This window comes from Dama dama, chromosome 27, assembly GCF_033118175.1.
Source record: "Dama dama isolate Ldn47 chromosome 27, ASM3311817v1, whole genome shotgun sequence".
Lineage (NCBI taxonomy): Eukaryota > Metazoa > Chordata > Mammalia > Artiodactyla > Cervidae > Dama > Dama dama.
Genome location: NC_083707.1, coordinates 5,048,439 through 5,072,972, shown reverse-complemented (window position 1 = coordinate 5,072,972; position 24,534 = coordinate 5,048,439). Strand labels below are relative to the sequence as shown.

General features: G+C 52.1%; 1 protein-coding gene across 8 annotated transcripts in view; it reads right to left on the bottom strand.

Annotated features, from left to right (window-relative positions):
- ZNF516 (zinc finger protein 516) overlaps positions 1 to 24,534 on the bottom strand; it is a 96,682-nt gene that overhangs the window by 14,920 nt on the left and 57,228 nt on the right. For all 8 annotated transcript variants that reach the window (XM_061131293.1, XM_061131295.1, XM_061131291.1 and 5 more), the window contains exon 3: positions 3,490 to 4,854. In XM_061131293.1, coding sequence (XP_060987276.1) covers positions 3,490 to 4,854 — 1,365 coding nt within the window. The remainder of the gene's footprint in view (positions 1 to 3,489; positions 4,855 to 24,534) is intronic.

Genomic DNA, 24,534 nt, shown 5'->3' with positions numbered 1-24,534 from the left:
CTCAATGGCTTAGAGGCATCGCCTGAGTGCAACATTCTACCTCAAGGCAATTCGTCCCTGAAGAATGACAGAATCACACCTCCAGCTCCACAAGGATCGATCCACAACAGACGAGTTCCTCTCCTTTTATAAAATTCCCTTCTGCACGTTTCCATCTCCCTCACTACAAGGTGAGGCTAATTGCAATCCATGTCACCTACAGCCCAGGGTGGGGGGCTGCGATCTTCACCCCACAGATGAAATCCCACAGAGAAATACACAAAAACTGAGTCAGAGGACAGCATAATACCCTCAAAGTCCCAGGACTCCTGGAATAGGGCAGTTGCAAAGATTATCTTCCAAGGAACCCTAAAGGAAATCAGTCCTGAATATTCACTGGAAGGACTGATGCTGAAGCTGAAACTCCAATGCTTCGGGCACCTGATGCAAAGAGCTGACTCATTGGAAAAGACCTTGATGCTATCTTGATGGAAAGATTGAAGGCGGGAGGAGAAGGGGGCGACAGAGGATGAGATGGTTGGATGGCATCACTGACTCAATGGACATGAGTTTGAGTAAACTCCGGGAGTTGGTGATGGACAGGAAGGCCTGGCATGCTGCAGTCGTGGGGTCGCAAAGGGTTGGACATGACTGAGTGACAAAACTGAACTGCAAGATTATCTGGAGATGAATGGAGATTAATTAGCCAAGATCCTAGATTCCTGATGCCAAAGTCAAATACATACGTACTCAAGAAAAAAGAAAAATGGGTGCTCAACAAGGAGTGGACACCAAAACTGCAACAGTTTGCTGCTGCTGCTGCTAAGATGCTTCAGTCGTGACCGACTCTGTGCGACCCCATAGACGGCAGCCCACCAGGCTCCCCCATCCCTGGGATTCTCCAGGCAAGAACACTGGAGTGGGTTGCCATTTCCTTCTCCAATACATGAAAGTGAAAAGTGAAAGTGATGCCGCTCAGTCGTGTCCGACTCTTAGCGACCCCATGGACTGCAGCCCACCAGGCTCCTCCATCCATGGGATTTTCCAGGCAAGAGAACTGGAGTGGGGTGCCATTGCCTTCTCCACTGCAACAGTTTAGTTACTGCCAATTCAGCAACCTGTCGATGTAATGGCTGGGAGGTGGATGCACCTGGTTCCCGAGCTACGATAGGAGATGTCATCTCCGTCACAGGAAACACCGCTGCCCTGCTCACCGCTCTAAACTGAGACTTTGCCCGCCTTCTGGTTTCCCTGCAGCTGCAGCACTTTAAAAGCATCATAAACCCTCAGACAGTAAACAATCTGCCCGCAATGCGGGAGACCTGGTTTCGATCCCTGGGTTGGGGAGATCCCCTGGAGAAGGAAATGGCAACTCCCACCAGTATCCTTGCCTGGAGAATCCCACAGACAGAGCAGCTTGATGGGCTACAGTCCATGGGGTCACAGAGAGTCGGACACGACTGAAGAGGCTTAGCATGCACGCACCTGAGAAACCCAAAGCAGGGTGAACAAAAACACCATGGATCTGCACACTCACACCTGACATATTTCAGTGCATCCATGAGAAGAGTGAATCATCCAAGAAGAGTAAGGAGGCTTCACGGACAACTTAGCATTTTTCACTTTAAAAGATAAACATGGAACCTCTGTTTAAGGTGGGAAAAGCCTTAGAACTGTTTATTTTAAAAATCTTAAAGAAAACATTTCAGGCTACTGGTACTTCAAATTCTGTCATCTGAAGTTCTCTAAATGTTAACTTAGAATTCGTGTCTCCCTTTTGGGGGAAGAGGCAAGAAAGAAGACCAGGAAGCAGCAGAAAGCGCCGCAGGAAGAGTGTGTGTCTGCCGCTCACAGGCACCGACTGGCGGGTTTACAGCAGAGAGCCCCACGGGCCGTGGGTGCAACACATGGAGTTCAAGTCTGGTTTACTAAGCGGAAGTCACTTCAGCACCGGTGCAAATGCAGGGTCAGGGGGACAGACTCCAGGAAGCCCTGGACGGGGGGGAGAAGGTGACCAGGGACACAGCACCCACAAAACTCACCATCATCTGCACCTGAGTCCTCTCTGCTTCAGGGGCCACGAACCCGGTCTAAGAACTGAGGTTGGAATGAGGCACAAAGGGCCAGCCTACACACCTTTACTCCGTCTCAGCGAAAAACCTGCACTTCTCAGATACACTGCGGAGAACCTGAAGCTGGCACGTGTGTGTCTGACTCTGCAACCCCATGCAACCCCACCAGGCTCCTCTGTCCATGGGATTTTCCAGGCAAGGATACTGGAGTGGGTTGCCTTTTCCTTCTCCAGGGGATCTTGCCAACCCAGGGATAGAAGGCACATCTCTTATGTCTCCTGCATTGGCAAGCAGGTTCTTTACCACTAGTGCTACCTGGGAAGCCCCAAATTTTTATTTTTTAAACTTTCCTTCTTTTCTGGCCACACCATGGGGCATGCAGGATCTTAATTCCCCAGCCAGGATCTAACCCTTGCTCCCTGCAGTGGAAGTGCAGAGTATTAACCACTGAACTACCAGGAAAGTCCTTTCAATTTCTAATCAAGAACAAGGGCATCAGATCCCACGCATGTGTTCCATGGAGCTGGCAAACTTGCTGCAGTTGCTATTATCAGTAATAGGTGATGGATGGCACCACCGACTCAAAGGACATGATTTGAGCAAGCTTCGGGAGATGGTGAAGGACAGGGAAGCCAGGTGTGGGGTCTCAGAGCCGTATACAAGTGAGCAACTGAACAACAACGACAGGCATCAATTCTGAGACACTCGGAAGATACAAAGACAATGACACAAGGCATAATTCTTTCCATCAACTCCCCAAATGCTGTAAGGCACGTTCCTGCTCTCCAGAGGCTCCACTTACACACCCTGCACACTCACGTGCACCGTTAAACTACAAACGTGTAAAAGCAAAACGTGAACAGTCACTTCAAGTGACATCCCGTCTTTGCAGAGACGGGAGGCAGTGGATGTCTACAGATGCTTGTTGAAGATGGCCGAGCGGGGACACGCCCTGGAGGCCACCTGCTCGGCATCGAGGACACGTGACTGGGGTGCAGGGGTGTTGCAGGAGCAGGGGGCCCAACGCCAAGTGCCCCGGCCCCTGGCGGGCAGTCAGGGGCACGGGAAAGCAAGCACCCACACCTGTGCGCAGGGCGGGAGGACACAGCAGCTAGGCCAGCTGCCTAGAGACCCAGACCCAGCAGGCGGGCAGTCCACGGCCTTCTACAGAGGCGGCTCCCCGAGGTCCCCAGGCGGGAGGGCAGGCGGGGGGTTCCCGCTGAGGTCCCGGGGGGTGGGGGGCTCCCCTGAGGTCATCAGGCAGGCGGGGGGCTCCCTGAGATCCCGGGGGGCAGGGGGGCTCCCTGAGGTCCTGGGGGGCTCCCTGAGGTCCCAGAGGGGGGCTCCCTCAGATCCCGGGGGGTAGGGGGTCTCCCTGAGGTCCCAGGGGGGGCTCCCTGCGGTCCCGGGGGCGGGCAGGCGGGGCTGCAGCTCTCACCTCTGTGTTCCAGCACAGGGCCGCTGGCGCCCCAGCTCTGGTAGAGAGAAGCCAGGTCCTTCGGGATGTACGTCTTGAAGATGCTGAGGAGGTCCAGGCGCTTCTCGGGGCCCTCGGACGCTGGCTCCTGCTTGATGGGGTGCGGGGCGGGCAGGCCCTGAGGGGCCACGGGCCCTCTGGAGCCGGCCTTGGAGGGGGGCTCCCGGGGAGGTAGAGGGGCGCCCCCGTCACCTTTCCCATGCAGCTGACCCTGAGGCTGAGGGCTGAATTTGGCTTTGGGGGGGTCCGGGGCACTGTGCTTGTTTGGGGGCCCGAGGCCCGCCCCCTGCCTGCCGCTGGTGGGGGGCTGGGGGCCTGCCCGGGTGATGACGGTGGGCGTGGGGGTGGCGCTCCTGCTGAAGCCCCCGCTGCCCCCCGCGGGCCCGGGTCTGGGGCTGGCCTCCTGCTTGGGCTTGGGCTGAGGCTGCTCGGGGCCGGGGCCAGGTCGGGTCTGCCGGGGCCCGTCGGGGCCGGCCGTCCAGAGCACGCAGGGCGCCCCAGAGTGGCCCTCCTTGCTCCGGGGCAGGCCGGCGGCTTTCGTGGGTGCCCCCAGGGGCGAGGGGCTGCCTTTGGGGCCCAGCGCCCCGCCCGGCACCTGGGTCCGGGTGAACCTGGAGATGGGCAGAGGCTGGCACTCCTTGCCCCCGAGGGCGGGCGGGGGGCCCGTGCGTCCGCTCCGGGCCAGGAACACCAGGTTGCTCCTGATGCTCTTGTAGCCGTTGGGCTGAGTCCACTGGGGGGCCACGGCCTGGCCGCTGACCCGGTGCCAGACACGCTTGTGCATCCAGAGCACCTCGGGGTAGTAGGTCTTGTGGCTGCAGTAGGGACATGGGTGCACGGCCAGCGCCGCCTGCAGCGAGGAGGCCGGCTCCCGGCGGCCAGGGTCGTCCCGCGAGGACCGCTCGCTCAGGTCCAGCGGGACCAGGTCTGGGGCTGGCGCCCGCTTCCCCGCCGCGGGGTGCTCCCTGGTGTGCAAATCCGGCAGCCTCTCCCGGGGGTGGGCGGCTTGGCTCTCGGAGGGCGGCTGCAGACCCGCCGCCGGGGCCTGGCGTGGAGGGAGGTCAGCCGCATCCCTGGGGCTCAGGCCGTCCTGCTGGGGGCCACACGCCGGCGTCTTCAAGTCCACAGAACACCGAAGCGGCTCGGGTCTCCTGGGCGCATCCCTGCTGCTGCTTTCAAGTACGGACACGCAGGCCGTGATCCCTGCACCCGGCTCCCCAGCCGCTCTTCCTGACGGGCTGTGTCCCAGCGTGTGACTTTGGTCTCCGTTGGAGAGCATGGTCAAGGAGACATCTTCAGGGAAGCAGCAACGGTGTGGCTTTGCCCCTGGAGGACCGAAACATAAAGTGTGACGTTACTGTTTCTCATCAGGACAGGAGACAGCAGAGCTCCCCCAACTGCCCTGTGCCCGCAGAGGGGAGCAGGAGGAGTTCAGGAACAGTGCAATCCAGGGCCCACATGGGTCACTCTCTCTTAAGGGCAGACCAAACTCGAGGGCCAACCGGCCTCAGTTAATGTTTATTTCTCAATTAAATGACTCAGTAGAATGCCAAGGAAGATAACATCCAGTGACACGTAACTACACCACTACTAGTTAAGAGACAGGGACCAGCTGTATCAAAAAACAGAAATAAGGACAATTTTAATTCTTTATGACAGATACGGCTATCCGCAACTTTCAGCCCGTGGTCACGCAGAGGCAGGGCCAGAAAGCAGTGTTCTCCCCCACACTGCACCCCCAGGGAGCCTGCAACTGCTTCAGAAACTATGGGCCACTGGTCTGACCCAGGACGGGAAGCCCAGGTCTCCAGCACTGCCAGCAGATTCTCTACCGTCTGAGCCACCAGGGAAGCCGTGAAGTCGCCCCAAACCTGGACACCAACAGCTACCTTCAGGGGCAGGAGGGGGTGATCACACTCGTCATCCCTCCCCTCCCCTCCCCACATCCGCTTCCTGGGGTGGGGGGTGGGGGAACACCCCGGAGAAACAGTGCCCCTCCCTGGGTGGGGACCCCGCTCCCACGCCCCTGGGGCCTGCCTGGAGGCTCATGCAGATGATATGGCTTCCCTGTGGGTGAAAGTGACCCTGTCCAGTGACTGCTGGGGGAGAAGCAGGTGCTCTGGGGTAAACTCAGCTTGACTTTTCCAAACGCTGAACCATCCTTGGGTCAGGGGCTCGTAAGGGGAAGAGCTGAGCCTCGCGTGCGCAGCAAGTTTCTAGAACTCTTCCTATCGGACCCTGAAAGACTTCAGGTCTGCAAGTCCAGAAGACAGACTTTCTCTCCAAAAGAGGGGGTACACGCACATGGTGATGCAGTAAAACTCAAATTGACAGAGCAGCAGAGGGGTCAGGAAGAGACTCTCCCCTGAGGCCCCCACTGCCCCAGGAGGGGATCCTGGAACAATCTGAGTGGGAGATTCGGCTAGCAGCCCCGCTCCCTTCATTAAAACCCAGATGTAATATCTGCAGTGTGCGTGTGTGTGTGTGCACATGCGTGTGCACACAGACATGCACACTCAATTGCTCAGTCAGGCTGGACTCTCTTCAACCTCATGAACTGCAGCCCATCAGGCTCCTCTGTCCATGGGATTCTCCAGGCAAGAATACTGGAGTGGGTTGCCATTTCCTACCCCAGGGGATCTTCCCGACCCAAGGATTGAGCTTGAGTTCCTTGTGTTTCCTGCAGTGCCGGCGGATTCCTTACCACCGAGTCACCTGGGAAGCCCCAATCCTGCAGTGACGCCCCTGAATGGCAGCTGGCAATCAGGGAGGACAGTAAAGTGCATGTTCAGGTAACGGGGTCTCCCTCACCAAGCAAAACAAAAACACATACACTCACCTTCTTAAAAACTGACTGTGAGGTTTCACCGGTTATTTTTGTTAATATTTATGAGTTCCCAGTAACTTTTGCAACTATTACCAGTTACCAAAAACTTGTTGTGACAGCGAGAACATCTGTTTTTAAATGTTTCTCAAAAGATGCTTCTTTAATAATGGTTCACCCTGCCTTAAAAGGGGACAAATATAAACACAGGGCAGAATAAAAGATAAGATGTTGTAAGAGAAATGAGAGCCGTTTTGCATCATGGTTTAACTGAAACTTGAGAGTTACCCATATGAAATGCAAGAAATTAACAAAGAGAAAACCACATAAGTGTCTGGGGGTGGGGGGCGGGGAAGAGTCCCTGAAAAGTTATTTCAGCTAAAACTGTCTCAGAAACACTGATTCTCAATGAAATGCGATGGGGATAATTATCACCATCACAGCATATCCTGGATACAACACAAAAATGACTTAAGAAAAAGTTTCAGCTACAATATCCATGGGGCATTTCAATTATCAAACACGATTTAATAAGCTTTCTGTGCAAGTGAAGCAAAGGAAATGCTGAAAACCCTGCCCCGGGCTGGTTCGATGGGGAAGTTCTCCTTCTGGGAGAATAAAGGGAAAATCACCAAGGGGCAAAGACAGCCACATATCCATCGCGTGCAGAGGGGCGCCCAGGAGAGCACGTGACCAACTGACCTACTTGCAAGGCCGCTGGAAGGAGGGGCTACAGCAAACAAGGAATCACCAGGCTTCCAGACCCGGAAACGACACCAGCAATAAAGCCCAAGTCCCAGCTCAGCCTCACTGCCCTTTGTAAAAGCGCAGGCTTTGTTGCCAGAGCGAACAGCACAGAAACCACTTCTGATGGCCCAGTATCTCTCCAGGACGATTCGGTCCTACAGTCCTAAAGTGTCTCTTTAAGACAAGCATTCTTTCTGAAAGCTTTCTCGCTCATTACACGTGCAATGTGAACAGTAATAATAACATTAATAATAAGGTCTCAGTGATAAGGAAACCAGACAGAACTAGAACAATAACAACTGAATAATCACGCTTAAATATTTTATACATGAACGAATATTTTATTCCCTAAATTGTTCCTGCTCCTTTTTCTGCTGACTGAATGCAGTGTGCAAGTTTTCATTTTCAGTAATTAATCTATTCACATAAATAACTCGCAAAACTAACTTTTCTGCACTTATGGAAAAACATGTATTCAATAAATATCTTAGCACTCTGGAAGCCAGATTTTGATTTCTGAAGAAAAAAGTTACAGATTAAATACAGGACTTCTGACTAAACCAAGTAACCAGGTGCCAAAAGAAAACTTGCAATCTGGGAAATAACTTTCTTAAGAACATTCCTGTTCAGAGATTACAGAGTCAACATTTTAGAGGTTGATCAAATATCTCATGTGTCCGCCCAAGTCCAGTTAATGGACATCAGTGTGTCCTGCCTAAAACATAGTCACATTCTAGAAATCTAGAACTTACTGCTTCCTCACTGACACAACCATAAACATATGTCACTCGGGTCACTGGGGTTATTTTTGAAAAAATCAAATCAATGCTGAAGTTAACAGAATTCAAGTCCATTAATATTTTCATGGCTACTGTACATTTTATACACCCTCCTTCAACCCCAAATCCTAACAGGAAACTACAAGTTGTCCATTTGACAAAGTTCAATCACATGTAAAAGTAAAAAGAAACCACAAAACAAAACTTTACAAACCACGCTCTGAAGAATACTGAATATTTCCACGTTACAAAGGCAAACAGAAAGTAAACCGATTACCATAAAGAAGCATGTTAAAGTTGAAGGAACTGGTGGAAGAAGGTGTTTCTATCACTTTAGATTTTAAACTGTCGCGGAGGGGGAGGAAGGAGCCCAGGGGAGCCTCGCATGTGAACCGTGTTTTGCAAAGCCCTCCAGTCCTGTTGCTGCCTTAAGGACAGGGCGTCCAGAACTGCCCCTCAACCTCTACAAGGAACCCACTCCACTCAAAGCACCTGTGTTTGTTCTGTCACCTTTTGCGTTTTAAGAGAGCCAGGTCGGAGCAAGACTGCAGAAACAGAAGGAACCTGCAAATCTCCAACATGTATCAGGGACTATGGATACACACTAGCACTTGAGTGGTTGGAAAGCTCCGCTGCTGCTTAACTATCCCAGGATACAAACCCGCATTCTGTGCATTTAGGAACGGACTATAATAACCCTCTTTAGGAAACCGGGGCTGTTTCTCAAAACAGCCTTCAGATGCAACGCCGGACACACGCCGACCTGCAGAACAAAGCCCGCGGGGCCGGCGCCGGCCGCGGGGGAGGGGCGCGGCTTCCGGGCCGTGCGGGGACCTCGCCAGCAGAGGGCGCGCGCTCCCCGCGCTCGCTGGGCGCGCGGCCTGGCTTTCAGAAGGGGCCCAGGCGGCATCAACCTTTAAACAGAATACTCAGGTTCAGCGAGCCACGCAGGGACGCAGAGAACTCGCTTAGAGTGTGCATCAGTACAATCATGCAGTTTTCTCCTCAAAGTACAGAACGTGTCTGAAATGGATAAAAGGAGTTCATCCAAAGGTCTTAAGCAAGTTCACCAGTATTTTCAGAGAAGAAAACGTGCACAGCTTTAAACCAGTGATGCACTTGAATGATCTGGCTAGAATGAACTTAGCTAAAATAATGGATCTACCGCATTGGACTGCTGGGCTCAGACTGTAAGGCAGCACTGTCAAATGTCCAGTTTTTGGACAGAAACGCACAGAAAAGGGGCGCCTCAGGGATCTGGCCCAACATAGGCATGACCGGGCCTGAGTTCTTCACGTCCTTCCACCCACAGAGCCGCTGTCTACATCAAAATCAAAATTCTTTTCACTCCTGGAGTGCTGTTGTATGTGTATGCAAGAGTGGGGGGCGGGGGCTGATTGGTCCGGGGACACCGTTTCCAAGCAGCACTTGGCAGGATTTGTCGCCTACACACCCGCAAAGTGAAAACTTTATTATTTCATGAAGCTGACTGTATGCAGGAAACACCCCTTCCTGGCTCATTCCACATCTTCTCTTAGGGCTCCAGCCGATGTGTACAAGGGTGGTCCTGACCTCGCACGGGGTTACCTGCAAGTTCAGAGCCTTGACCCCAGAGAAGGAACCCCAGGGATGCTAACTACGCAGCGCAGCAGCAGCTTGTCTGCCGAGTCATCTCGTCCCAACCAGAAGCTGGGCACCGGTATCCTGGAGCCTTTGATGGTTACACATGTGTGAATACAAAATAGAGACTTTCTGTATTGCTTACATGAGGAGCTCAAGCTACTTTATAAATAATAAATCTCAAATGTTTCAGCCCACCAGAGACACTGAGTGGAAAGAATTACTTTATATTTTACTTAGTAATTGCAGCAAATCTTTCCAAGTCACATCACTAAACTGTTTCTGGACTCTCAAGCAGACAGTATAATGGGTTATAGTTAAACTGTTCTTAATTAAAATGCAAAATCACAGTATATATACATTTATTCTTCATGTACTTCTCCATACCTTAGCTTTCATTTTCTCCCCTTTTTTTAATAGAGGAAATAACTGTATTCCCCTTTCTTACATACATATCTTTGGTTTTCCCCTTGACTTGTATAAGCTCCCCTTCAATATATCCAGTTACTTAAAAGTCTAGACAAAGCATGACAGCCCCAATGGACCAATGCCGCACAGAACAGTCTCGGGAAAGCCCCACTTACTAATGTTTATTTTCTCAATCCTTTAGTCATATTTCTATTTTAAGAAGGAGTTGCAATATCATATTTCTGTGATTGTTTTCCAGGAGCTCGCTGGCTAAGCAGGAGCCGTGAATCTATGAATTAAAAATGTTTAAAGCTAAGTAAGGGTTTTCCAACATCCTATGAGCTGAACTCAGAAGAAAGGGCCCTTGGGCCAACTCCACCTCCACTGGCCTAGCATCCTCTCCAGGGCTGTCCAAGGGGACCTGCAGCTTTGTCCAAGGCCGCCCAGCCTGAAATAACTCGCCCACCGGCATGGAGAAACATCTGGGGGAATGGGGCAGGGGGCGACAAACACAACTGGTCGCCACTTTCATTCAGCCCTGGACAGGTCGACACTAACCAATACATCCTCTCTTTGAACAAAACCCAGGCATGGCGGCGGTGCTCTGGCTGGGCTCACGTCGTGAGCGGCGCACACGCGTGCCGTCAGGGAGCTCCCCGATGAAGGCAGCAGCCCAGCCATGCGCCGGGGCCCAGAAGCTCCCCCGCGTCCTCCACTTAACCTGCCCTGTGACCTCTGACCTGTGTTCTCCCCTGGCACCCACAGGAGGGCAGGGCCCCGCCCCCGAGGCCCCGTGGGGGACAGGGCCCCGGATCCTCCCCAGAACACTGACTTAGGCCCGAACAACAGGAAGTGACCTGAAAAGTCACCGCTGATCCAATGTCCAGATTCTGGGACCTAGACCCACTTTTCAGAACCGCAGCCCCTGATGCCACATCTTCGCCCTGACGTGGAAACCCTTTGCCAGGCTGCTGGGCTTCCACCACCATCACTGATAGCCTCCGCTTCTCTCTCTTACGGTTTATACGGCACTGCAGACACACACTGGTCCTGGTGGCGCAGCTGAAGCCGGAGCAAAGCTCGTTCAAAGACACGGCACTCCCGAAGCCTGCGTATCTGCCAGGCAACCACCCGGCCCACTCCCTCCCTGTCTGTCTGTCCCCATCCTTCCTTCCTCCAGGCACAGAGATGACCCGTGAGCAGACACTCAGGCGGCCACACACAGTCACAGCCACGCGTGCGCGCATGCACACCCAGCCACACACGCGCACACCGTGCTCTCACGGGCTCACGCAGGCACGGCCTCCCACAAGAGAACGGCCGTGTGTCGGGGCTGCGGGACCACTGGGGCGGCGGCCGGCTCAGCAGGTAGCTGCCACGTGCCCTCAAGTCCTGAGAACTCGCTCCCTTTCCCACAACCAGACAATTACAAAGTCCAGAATTCGAAGCCCAGTAAATACACCATTCTTTAAAAGGAGAAAATGTGTGTGAGTGTGTTGAGGCTATTTTTAGAAGCTGAGCGTATCGATCCACACCCTGACAACCTTAGCGTGGCCAAGCCCAGCCCCACCATGAGTTACACAGGCGGGAACCCAGGGTCCCCGCTTCCTATTCTACTCACAGACGTCAAGAGACTTCAGGGTTTCCAGGAGACATACACACCAAACCTAAAACACGTAACTGCAAAAAGTGAAATGCTACTATTTTTAAATTCTGGGGGAAAACCACACGGCCACCCAGCAGAGTCGCGTGTCTTTGGAACCACCGCCCCACGGCCGTGCATCCACAAGGGTCCCTGCGTCCACGCTGGTCCCTGCATCCACGCGGGTCCCTGCACGAGGTTAAGGCCCCCGCGTGGCCTGCTGTCCCGTGAAGTCCCGGGACACACCTGGGGCACCAGGCCTGAGGCTGAAACCACCTCATCTCTGCTCTGCCAGAGGCAGGCGGCCAGGGTGAGCACACAGGCCTTCTGCCCTCCCAGGAGCTTCTGTAAAGTGCCCAGGGGCACAGACTGACCCCTGGGAACTTGACCGAGACACAGCTCAGCAAATGGCAGGAGGGAAGTAAGGCCCATGGAGGATATCTCCCTCATCTCCTTCCTGCCAGCTGGGCACGGGGACGCTCCCTCTATGACCTCACTGCCAGCCCAGGGGAACCCAGTCACTGCCCTACCACGCCCTCCAGCCTCAAAGATCCCGGGATCACCACTGTGTGCAAGTGTGCGTGTGCACACACATGTGCGTGCCCGTGCGTGCATGTGTGCGCACTGTGGTCCCCCGGAGAACGTGGAGTCTGTTCACCGCAGGGGACAGTGCCACACCCTCGCGGCCCCAGCAGCAAACTCTGTGAGGCACATCCACCCCTGTTCCCTGAAGACATTTCCAGCCCCAGCTCAGGTGTGAGCAGGACCCACGCACACGAAGTTTCCCGGGACGCGCCTGGTGAGCAACGGCACGCCCGGCAGGTGATAGGGCACACGGCCCCTGCAGCGGGGCCGGCAAAGGCAGCACGGTCAAAGGAGCCCCGCACACCGCGCCCCCACCCCGGACACTCACACAGGGGACCAGAGGGCACAGTGTGTCCCCAGCAACTAGGCTGGCACAGCCGTGGAGCGATCAATGCAGCTGGCGTCACAAGCACGGGCTCGGACTGGACTCCAGGTCCACCTGGAGCCCTGTCTGCAGGACAGGGGGGGCTCAGCAAGGAGGTCCAAGCAGTCAGTCCTAAAGGCAATCAACCCTGAACACCCACGGGAAGGACTGATGCTGAGGCTGAAACTCCAGTACTCTGACCACCTGATGGGAAGAGCTGGCTCATTAGAAAAGACCCTGATGCTGGGAAAGACTGAAGGCGGGAAGAGAAGGGGACAGCAGAGGATGAGATGGTTGGATGGATTCACCTACTCAATGGACATGAGTTTCGGCAACTCCGGGAGTTAGAGAAGGACAGGGAGGCCTGGCGTGCTGCTGTCCGTGGGGTCACAAAGAACCTGACACGACTTGGTGACTGAACAACAGGCTCAGAAGCAAAACACGGACAGGTCTGGAGGCGGGGGCAGGCGGGGGGCAGAGGATGCCAGGAGGGCGGGCGGGGGGCAGAGGACGCCAGGAGGCCAGGGGCGTCCATGGGGGTGGCCGGGACAGCCGCTCATGCCCTTCGCCTTCCACACCCTCAAGGCCATCGTGTTCTAGCAGCGGTGCTCTCACGGTTGATTTGAAAAACACAGTGAAGCATCATCCACCCGCTGCAGACAACCTCAGTCATAAACCTCCACGTTTTCACGCTGGGGCCCGCGTCAGTCTGTCACTCGTGCAGTCCACAAGAAGCATGTGAGCTGTGACTGCAGCCTCATCACCAGGCTCACAGCACACAGAGGCCGTCTCACCCGCGGCTTGGAACCCCGCCTGCGTCCAGCGTTGGCCACCCGGGGACCTGGTCCCCCCCAACTGGCCCACAGGGCACTGGGCTCGGACAGGTTGTCCAGCATGAGTTGCCCATGGGAGCGACGTGCCTGCATCAGTAGCAGGCCGGCTCCTGCCATGGAACGGCAGGGCCCCCGGGTGCAGGCAGGCCCATGACCCCTGACCAGCGTCTCCTTCAGGCGGGCATCCCAGCCACTGCCCATCAAGGTCACGGTCACTGCAAGGAAGCAGCCCCCCGACCAGCATCCCCAGGTACCTCCTGCCTGCTTCTGCTCAGAGGCCCTAGTGCATCTGATTCTTCTTAAACAGCAAAGCCACTGAAAAGCACTTTCCGTCTCACCAAGGCCTCCCCTTTCCAGGCCACCCCTTCGAGGTTTTGCTGACTTATCGGCACAGATGAGGACTTCTGAGCTTTCACTGAAACTTTTTTGTCAACACAAGAGATGTCCAAATTCCCAGGTGTTAGTAACACCCTCTTTTTCTGCACCAGCATCGGGTCCCACCTGAATCCACCGACAATCTTAAAACAGACAGTGCAGCTTTCTTAAAGACGTGGAGCCCTAAGTGTGCGGGAGAGATGGTAGCCCAGAACAATTCAGGGAAAGCTTTCCATAACAGGCCTGCTCACTCCATCTCATCCACATGGGTGTGTACTGTATAAAGATTCTATTTTTGTAGATCAAGGATACTGGAGCAGAACTCTGATGACCAAATTTAATGACAAAAAATTTCATTATCAAAATTAATTAAAATACATAACCAAAATTAATAAAATTCTATTTCTTAACCCTGCCCTCAAAAGACTACAGAAAATGCTACCACTGGCACAACTAATTTGTCAAGTGAAATTAAAAAGAAAAAAACTCTAAGAAGATATATCCTCAGTCGCTCAGTCGTGTCCACCTCTTTGCGACCCCATGGACTGTAGCCCGCCAGGCTCCTCAGTCCATGGGATTTCCCAGGCAAGAATACTGTAGTGGGTTGCCACTTCCTGTATCAGCTAAGAAGATAATTTTGAAGTTAATAGTATTTTGAGGGGAAAAAAGGCAGGCACCTGAATATCACCTGAGCAGAAATCATTTTTCTGGTAGGGTAACAATATTCAAGTACCAAAGTGAATTACACCCAATATGACACCAGAAACACCCCACAGGACCAAGCGCCGAGAGGCCTTTTGACATCAGTGCCCGGGACCCTGCATCAGCCAACCTGCACCAGCCTCCATGAGGTAGAGACTCTGGAGGCTGCAGGAAGGTGCCTCCCCACGGCCCCACAGACCCACTGATGCCCAGGTCCCCGTGGTGGCTCAGACGGTGAGGAATCCGCCTGCAATTCAGGAGACCCAGGTTCGATCCCTGGGTTGGGACAATCCCCTGGAGAAGGGAATGGCAGCCCACTCCTGTATTCTTGTCTGGAGAATCCCAAGGACAGAGGAGCCTGACAGGCTACAGTCCATGGGGTCTAAAAGAGTCGGGTACAACTCACTTTCACTCTCCCCATATCAGAGGCCCGGGTGGATCTGGAGCAAGGTGGCCAAGGGCTGGCCCAGCAGGTGAGGCTGTGGGGCTGTGAGGTGTTCCTACATGGTTTGCTCCATCATAAAACTAAAAGCTGATATTACTCTCTCAACTGATCAGGCCCCTACACCCCTCCATGGCATCACCCCACAGAAACTGATTTTATGATTTTATGCTAAACCAAAACAAGTCTTTAAAGAATGATGTAACACTAGTGAACAAGTAAAAATCTTTACAAAACTCATGAATGAAAATGTCCCAACACGGTTTTTAGGTATCTTAGTGAACATCTGTTTATTTAAAAGGTTCTGTAAATATTTTCTCAAATTGATACACTATTTAAACAGCTTGTATAACTACCAAGTAGCTTAAGGAATTTAATGTAACCCTTTTTTTTAAAATTAAACATTTGAAACAAAAAGATGCCTTGGAGAAACTGATGCCACCAAAGCCAACTGATCTTTGCCCTCACTCTGAACAAATTCAGTTTAAAACAGTATTTCTGCCAGAACCCGAAAGACTTACATATACATGTACACATGTACACTGCTAAGTACTTGAGTGAACTACGTCATTTATTACTGTTTGGCTTTCGGCATTACTCACTGACAGCTCAAAATCCCGCTCTGGGAAAAACCTTATTTCTTCTGAAACAGGGCATTTTCCTTTTTTTCATGAATAGCACATGAGCACACACTTAAGATTTCATTGAAAAAAATAATCTTATGTAAAGCTGGCACACCAGCTATGATCTTCCTCATTCAGGGAGTTTCTTTTAAAAGTCTGCATCCCTTGCATTTAATGTGAGGCTTTAGGAGCTAGCTGATGAGAGGCACGTCTTCAGGCAGGGAACCCACTGCAGCCAGGGGGGGGCGAGGCGGACGCCCGACAGCCTTCCTGGGGTTGGTGACTGTCAAAGCTTGACATCTGAGCCACAATGTATTACATATTCCAACCTATTCAGAATTGTCCATCCAAGCTTCCTTCTTTTTTTTAGGTTTTCTTAAGACTATCTTCAACCCACAAAAGGCTACCCACTCCATTAGCACTGAAGCTTGTTAAAGCATTCTTCATCTTGCCAAACTGGCTTAGAATCACCTAACCATGGGAAAGGTAAAATAAGCCAGAAAATTCTAGCTTTGTTCCTAAGTCATGGTCTTAATTTTGTTAATGACGGGTCACGAGAAGGATGATACAAACGGGCACCTGCCATTCCTGTTCCCACTAAACACAGAGTGAGCCTGGCTTTGAATCCTTTATTCAAATGAATGATACATGTTGGCAAAGGAGTCAACACGCTGTTAGCAGTCTTCTTGATACCTGGAAGCCCATCACTAACTGACCAGAGCAGAGTGAGCTGCGCCTGCCACGATCCTCCCACACTAGACAGACAGACGGAAAGACCGACTTCCCACACCACTCGCTGAACCTGCGTCTCACGAGAGGGAAGGTCAGGCTCCCATGAAAGCAAGCAAACCCCGGGACGAAAACCACGCAGCACTGAGCCACGAGCGCTTCCTCACCCTGCTGGAGGAGGCCAGCTCCGCAGGAAGGAGGGGCCCCTGGGGGTCGGACACCACGCAAGTCGCACGGCCCTCCCTCTTCCAGTGCAGATGGGGAGCTCCTTGAGCCCAGCAGCAGGTCTCTCCAGGCAGCACTGGTGGTGAAGAACCTGCCTGCCAATGCAGGAGACACAGGAGACGCGGGTTCCACTCCTGGGTCACGAAGACCCCCTGGAGGCGGGCCTGCAACCCAGTCTTCTAGCCTGGAGAATCCCACGGACAGAGGAACCTGGTGGACTATGGTCCATGGGGTCGCAGAGGGTTGGAAGTGACTCAGCACGCACGCACAACTAGACACTGAACCTCCACAGTGGAGACCATGGCTGCCAGATTGGTAGGGAGGAAAACGTGGGAGAGTCTTCATCATTGGCAAAGAAGTATGTTTGAAGATACACATTTCCCTCCACCTTAAACACTGCCTCCATCCCAAGCTGATGGTAGAGAAAGGAACATGAACTCTGCTTCTCCATTCTCCCTCCTCCAAATCAACCTCCAGTTTCAGCCGCTGTGAATCAGCACGCACAGAGGACAGAAGGACGAGGCAGGGAAGTCCCACCGCTCTCATCTTTGGCCAGCGTGGCCCCAAAGACCTCCATAAATAACCTGGAGAACATAGGGTCAGGGCAGCCTGGGATACTGAGAAATAAACAGGTTTTCACAGTGCTCCTCAGCTTGCGACCATTTGAGGACTGCTGTAAAGTTTAGAAATGAAACTTGGCAAAGGGTCTCTGTGCGATGCCTTTGAACTCCGAGTGCTTCCACCCTGTGCAACTTGCCCAGTGGTTCATCTGGTCCCTGCCTCCCGACTTCAAAGGACAGGCTTGCCCTGTCCTCGGCAAGGGCAGAGACCTGTGTGCACGGCTTCAGCCTTAAACGTTTTACTCCACAATCCTCTCCGCTCTTTCAAAACTGTATTAACCCATGAAAACGTGGAAATAAAAAAAAAAAGAAAGAAAGAAAACGAGCTATCGGGGACAACTCCACGAATTCCAAACCTTCAAAATCTGAACACTTTTCTGCCTTCAACCAGCGTGGAAACATTCAGGGCTTTCTGTCTTTACCAAGGAGATTTGTGAGCAATGCATCCATTTATCTAAAACACGCATTGTTAAAGTATTTAAATAAATGCATAATCCAGGGCCAGCTTTGGTAGTGCAGTAGTAAAGAAACCGCCTGCCAATGCAGGAAATGCTAGAGTCGTGGGTTCAATCCCTGGGTCAGGAAGATCCCCTGGAGAAGGAAATGGCAACCCACTCCAGTATTCTTGCCTGGAGGATTCCACGGACAGAGGAGCCTGGTGGGCTACAGTCCATGGGGTCGCAAAGTGTCAGACACGACTGAGCACACACACACACCCTATCCTGTTAAGGAATCCTTGGTAAAAACCTGTTATCTCAGAATTTACAACTGACACTTTCCTGCTATTTAAAGTCAAAAAGTAACAAAACTTAAAGGGATTTTTTTAAATCCTTTTTTGGATGTAATTAATATTAACTTGGTAGGTTTCAATCAGAGAAAATACTGCACTGAAAGTTTTATTATTTCTTAGGAAAAAAAAAAGCATAGTTCCTTAGAGAGTCCCTTGGACAGCAAGGAGATCAAACCAGCCAGTCCTAAAGGAAATCAACCCTGAAGCTGAAGTCCCAATACTTCAGCCACCTGATGTGAAAAGCTGACTCACTGCAAAAAACCCTGATGCTGGGAAAGGTTAAGGTCAGGAGGAGAAGGGGCGACAGAGGATGAGATGGTTGGATGGCATCACCAACTCAATGGACATGAGTTTGAGCAAACTCCGGGAGAAGTGAGGGACAGGGAAGCCTGGTGTGCTGCAGCCCATGGGGTCACAGAGTCAGACACTTCACAGTTCTCTGCTTTTACTTACAGTAAAAAAAAAAAAAAAAAGTAGAGATACTGTGCCACAGACTCTGTATTTCAAAGGTAAAAGGAGTCTCTGAAGATGTTTCTGTAGAGCTTAGTCACCTGGCGGGTCTGGCGCTCAAGACATCATGGGTCTTTCTGCTCCGCACATGTGTCAAACTGTGTAACTCTGGCCATTTTGAGGCAGAGCTTCCTTTTATTTAATGTTAATATTGATTAAGGCACCAGACAACTAATGATCATTATTTCCATTTTAAATAAAATTACGGCCACTCGAGCAATTTAATGTACAAACCAGCCAAATTCAGCTGACCTGGTCTTTGGTGGCTGACCAGAAACCAGTAAGTCAGAGCTGCTGGCTGCAGACGTGGAGGACCTGCCCCAAAGCGAGGCTGAGGTGAAAGGTCACCAAGAGATGCCAGGGGCAGCGCTGTCCCAGCCCCCACGGTGTGTGTCCCCTCGAAGGGCAGCAGGTCCAGGCACAGCGCCCTACCCCACTCCATGGCTCAGACATGAAGGAGCCGCCTGCAGTGCAGGAGACCCAGGTCCAATCCCGGGGTCAGGAAGGTCCCCTGGAGAAAGGAATGGCCACCCACTCCAGTGCTCTTGCCTGGAGAATCCCATGCACAGAGGAGCTTAGCGGGCTACAGTCCATGGGCTGGCAAAGTCGGACACGACTGAGCGGCTCACACTCACTTTTCTCCCCTGCTCAGCTCCCAGGGCCCCACAGTGGACACAGGTGGACGGCGGGGGTCAGACACAAGCAGGCTGTCCCTGAGACCATGAGGCTGGGGATGAACTTTCTGGAAACTGAGGGATCATAAATGCAGTCACTGCAATGGTAATCGAGTATGGTCTCCAACAAAAGAACTAAGTATGAGGCAGTCCTAAGGCTATAGGAGACGTGCCTATGTGTTTATGGGGAAGTGAGGACAGGAGACATCCATGCACTAAATGGAAAGGAATCATGGACCATACACACTTTTGCACATGGACCCCATCAAGGAGGTCAAGGAGGATGAGCAGGGTGATCTTGGGGAGATGGGAGAGGAGGGGTGTTTTCCCAGTTCCACCAAGGAAAGGACAAGAGAAACAGTTTAAATGACAAGCAGTGAAGGAGAGAAGGAATTTCAGATTATAAAACAGGACAAAACGGAAAAATAAAAGTTTAGCATTAATTCTCCTCTGCACAAATCTTTAAGATACACAAGGAAAACCTATGTTTGTGATTGGCTGATTGAGTGTTAGCTCATGAAGACGCCAACAGGTCCTCTCAGAACCACTTGTAATCCTACAACTAGAAGTTGCACCACCTTGCCGCCTGGCGTCGGCATGGAAACCCTGTGCTGAGCGCGTCTGGAGGCTTCCGCTGGTGAGCTCAGAGGTGCGGGGGTCTGTCGTGCAGCAGGCAGCCCCTCCCATAAGGTCGGGGATCACAGGAATCCACGCAGGGGTTCACTGCATCTTTCCAAGGAAAGGGTGCTCAGGAGGAAGACAAGGCCCCCCTTTTACAGGTGGGAAAGAAGTTACAGAGATCCAGTCTGCGGTTCTGAAGTTCCTTGGGGAGAGACCAGCGCGGCCCAGGCCTCCCTGCGTATCCCACAGGTGCTTGCCTGACGTGACCTTGCCTCCAACGCCAGGTGAGCAACAAGACGGGACAAGACCTCGATGGCAGGAGATAACGCTCACCTCCGAACCCCATTCAGGTGGGTCAGAACCTTCACTGACTCACGGAGGCCTCATTTCAAGGCGACACCAGATTCCAGGACCTTCTATTTCAATTCCAGATCTGTCTTGCAAAATGAACTCAAGAGCTCTCTGCACAGTCTGAGGTCAGAGATCAGAGGGAAGGGAGGCGCCCACTGCTTCTACAGCTTGTCCATCTGCACCATGAACGCTACGGGGTATCAGAAATTCTCCAAGCATTCCAACCAGGGACAGAGGAGTCCCAAGACAACAGTGATCTGCCAGATTTTCTCCACCCATAGTTACAGGGTTTTTAACCAAAACTGAATGAGGATAGATCACGCATAGTCAAAATCAATTCAGAATCAGAAGAAATACACCCAGTAAATAAACCAAATTCCTCATGCTATTTGGGGGATGGTCATGAGTCCTGGGTCATTATTGACTATTTTTGTGCAAATGACAGGCTACAGATCACAGACTGGGATTACAGGACCGTGTCCCTACATCTGGGCAGCCCACATCTAGAGTATGGTCTGGAGGATCCCTGGGGCTCTGTTTTGTTTTTGTTTAATTGGAGGCTAATTATTTTACAATATTGTGGTGGTTTTTGCCATACATTGACATGAATCAGCCATGGATTTACACGTGTCCCCATCCTGAACCCCCCTCCCACCTCCCTCCCCGTCCCATCCCTCAGGGTCATCCCAGTGCACCAGCCCCGAGCACTTGTCTCATGCATCCAACCTGGACTGGTCATCTGTTTCACATGTGGTAATATACATTTTCAATGCTATTCTCTCAAATCATCCTACCCTCGCCTTCTCCCAGAGTCCAAAAGTCTGTTCTTTATATCTGTGTCTCTTTTGCTGTCTCACATATAGGGTCATCGTTACCATCTTTCTCAATTCTATATATATATGTGTTAGTATACTGCATTGGTGTTTTTCTTTCTGACTTACTTCACTTTGTATAATAGACTTCGGTTTCATGCACCTCATTAGAACTGATTCAAATGTGTTCTTTTTAATAGCTGAGTAATATTCCATTGTGTGTATGTACCACAGCTTTCTTAGAGTATGGTCTGGAGGATTCCTGGGGCTCTTTTTATTTTGAATTAAGGAGATGGGCCCTTGAATGTAGGGTAAGTTTCAGCAGTTCGGGCTAGATGGAGCCTTTTACTAACCAAGCTACCAGATTCTTGAGGGCATCCGCCAGGGTCCCACAGAGTTAGGGCAAAGCTGTGACCCCAATACTACACACATCAAGGAATACTGCCACCCCACTGTGGAACAGCACGGACCTATGAGGGAGCAGCAAACCACCTACCAAATTCCAAATGGAACAGAACTTTCCTCTGATGACTGACATCCATGCTGGAGCAGCCACCCCTGGGGCAGCGTTATTCTCAGGACGGATTTCAGAAAGTGTCACAGTCACAGTGGCTGCACGCTATGTAGGACACTCAAATATGTCACACGGTCCTGACTCCAGGAAGCGCGTAGAACATTTTCTGTGTTAAAAAATGCTAAGGTTTTTTTCATCCATCAAACAGAATAAAAGCAATTTTCATTTCCTCCCGCATCTCCTTCTCAATGCAGTAATGCATGTGTTCAAAGTATCGATCCCTGGAAGCCAGAGAGCAAGGACTCTCCACCAGAGAGCTGTCCCCTTTTATTCCTCAGCTAATTATCATCCCAACCTTCACAGCATGAGGTCCGGCAGTGAACAGAGCTGCTGAACAGGTCTCAGTGAGCCCACAAGCAGGCCAGGAAACAAGACCAGGCACTTCCTGGCTGTCCTGAAATAACCACCTGCCAGGAGACTCGCCCAGAGACCCACACCAGGGAACACACGGGGGAGCCGGGCAATCTGAACTGCAGACCAAAGACACGTCACTTTCAGCCTATGTCTCAAACGCTATGTGGGACACACACTAAAAAAAGCTATTCGACCTTTTGTCCCACCCAAATTGGGAGAATTGTATTTGCAGAGTGGTGAATGGTAAATAAATGTTTTGAATTAAAAAAAAAAAAGCTATTCGATGTTTATGTGAAATTTACCAGGCATCCTGTATTTTTTATGTACTGAACCTCTAACATGTTTTCAGCTACACAAATACATTATTTACATGAATGACTTCAAAGGAAGCACTGTATGAGTCAGCCACTCAGTCCAAAAACAGGGGGAAAAAAAGTGTCAACACTGATGTAAACGCCAGCATCACGTCATGAAGAAAATTACTTTTCATCTACATGCGGTATCATTCGTCTACTGAGGAGAGGGAACGTGCTCATGGGAGACAGAGCACAAGCCGGTGTTACCTTCAGGGGACCCAAACCACAGGGCAGCAGTTAACCAATGACCAGCCTCCACTAGACGGGCCTCTCAGAGCCTCGGTGGCTCCAAGGGTCCCTCCTATGCAGGTGAGGCGCTGGGGCTGGACTCAGGGGGCCTTGGCCTCTCCCCGCCTCATCTGGGGGCAGAAGAGCGGGGGCGAGCAGTTCTAAGGCAAGAAGACCAGCTTTGAGGGACCCTAACCTTGCCCTTAAAGGAAATCACCCCTGAATATTGACTGGAAGGACTGACGCTGAAACTGAAGCTCCAATTCTTCGGCCACCTGATGTGAAGAGCCGACTCACTGGAAAAGACCCTGATGCTGGGAAAGACCGAAGGCAAAAGGAGAAGGGGATGACAGAGGATGAGATGGTTGGATGGCATCACTGACTCAATGGACATGAGTTTGAGAGACTCGAGGAGCTGATGAAGGACAGAGAAGCCTGGTGTGCTGCAGTCCATGGGGCTGCAAAGAGTCAGACACGACTGAGCCACTGAACAACAAACCTTTCCCTGGAAGGCCCTCCCCCACACTAAGGGCATCAGAGGGAACCGAGAAGTGACACATTCCCCTGCAGCCAGGGCAGAGGGGCGGGGGCGGGGATCCCCCAAGGAGGCCTGTGGGAACGACAAGGGTCGCAGTGATCTGTTCCAGGGGTATTGGCCGCAGCCTGTCCCTGGCCTTGGGACACATGCACTGGAGGCTCTGCGCCTGGACAGACGGTCACCCGAGCCCACCACGCCCCAACACCATGCCTCGCCCTGCACACTGGGCGCTGGGCGCGACCTGGTGTCCTTCCCTTCCCTTTGCCCTCGGATAGAAAAGGGGCCAGAGGGAGGGCAAAGGGGCTGAGCGGGGTGGGGGAGATGATGACCAGTGGGCAGCAGGGTGGGCGAGGCTGATGCTGGACCCCTGGACGGAGGGAAGACCAGCCCCCACCCGCCTTCCCCGCACCTGGCTCTGGGAGGCATCCTTGAGCACCGCTGCTCCAAAACCAGCCGCTGCTGCTAAGGCACTTCAGTCGTGTCCGACTCTGTGTGACCCCAAAACCTACAAGCTTCTAAAACAGCCCCCCCAACACACCAGACCTTCAAAATCAGAGAAAAGGATCCTGAACTCAAGGAAGAAAAACCCAAGGAACTCTGACCCAGAATGGGAAGGAAATCCGGATATTTAAAACGGATCCAGCGCAGGAGGCAGCTCTGGGGCAGCTTCCTCTCATCCCCACGAACGCGTAAGCCCAGGGCCCTTTTGTGATCAGCAGCAAGAACTTGTTTCTAAGTGGTGAGTAGGCTGTCACCATGGAAACTGCAGAGACTCTTTCTCTCCTTGGTGTCACACACCACCTGTCCAGAACTTTGTGTTCAGAGTTTACAAAATTCCCAAGTCAGGACTTCGCAACCCCGTCCTCGGCGCCTGGAACTCGGGAGCTCTGTAAGCCCTCAGCTAACACTCTGAGCCGCACTGTGCGGCCAGTAACCACGCCTCCCTACCAGCCAAGGAGCTTCACAAGAAAGAGAGCTTTTAAAGGTTGAATGCCTGTTGTAACCTCATGGCCCTACCCTACCATATTTCACCATTAAAAAAAAAAAAAAAACCAGCCCCAAACTTCTATTTCTTAAAGACGAAAACGTTTGATCCACCCCACTACTATGAATTTCAAGCCCAACGCCAGAATAACCTGTGTAAATCATATCCCATGAATTCTGCAGAAATCTGTTTTTTAAAAACCAAGAACATGACAGACAAGCTTTGAATGGAAGCAATTATAGCATCCAGAAGTCAGACTGGAAACCTGACCATCATTCCCACGTCCAAAACTGTGTTCTCCAGCGTCCAGTCCATCAGTGAACTGCCCGTTCGTGTGCAGAACAACCTGACCGCAGGATTCTGGGGAGGAAGCCGCGGCTCCCAGCAGGCTTCGGATGTTAGGGCCAGGCACACACACCACCTTCTCCAGCACAGTCAGTCCGTCATCAGAGGGTGCCCCCGGGCTACCCTTTCAGATGGTGTATTTCGGTAACCGATTAGACTAAGAAATGAAAAGGGCAGTCAGTAAAACTGGAATTCAGCTCGTCCACAGGGCTGAAAGTCTGGAGTTTGCAAAAAGAGCACGAGTAATACTCAAATCTGGCACACTGTTGGAGAACATACTTGGCAGCCAGCAGTTAGCCTGAATGTCTTCGTCATCTGTGAGGACACTGCTCTCAGATCAATGGCTGTCT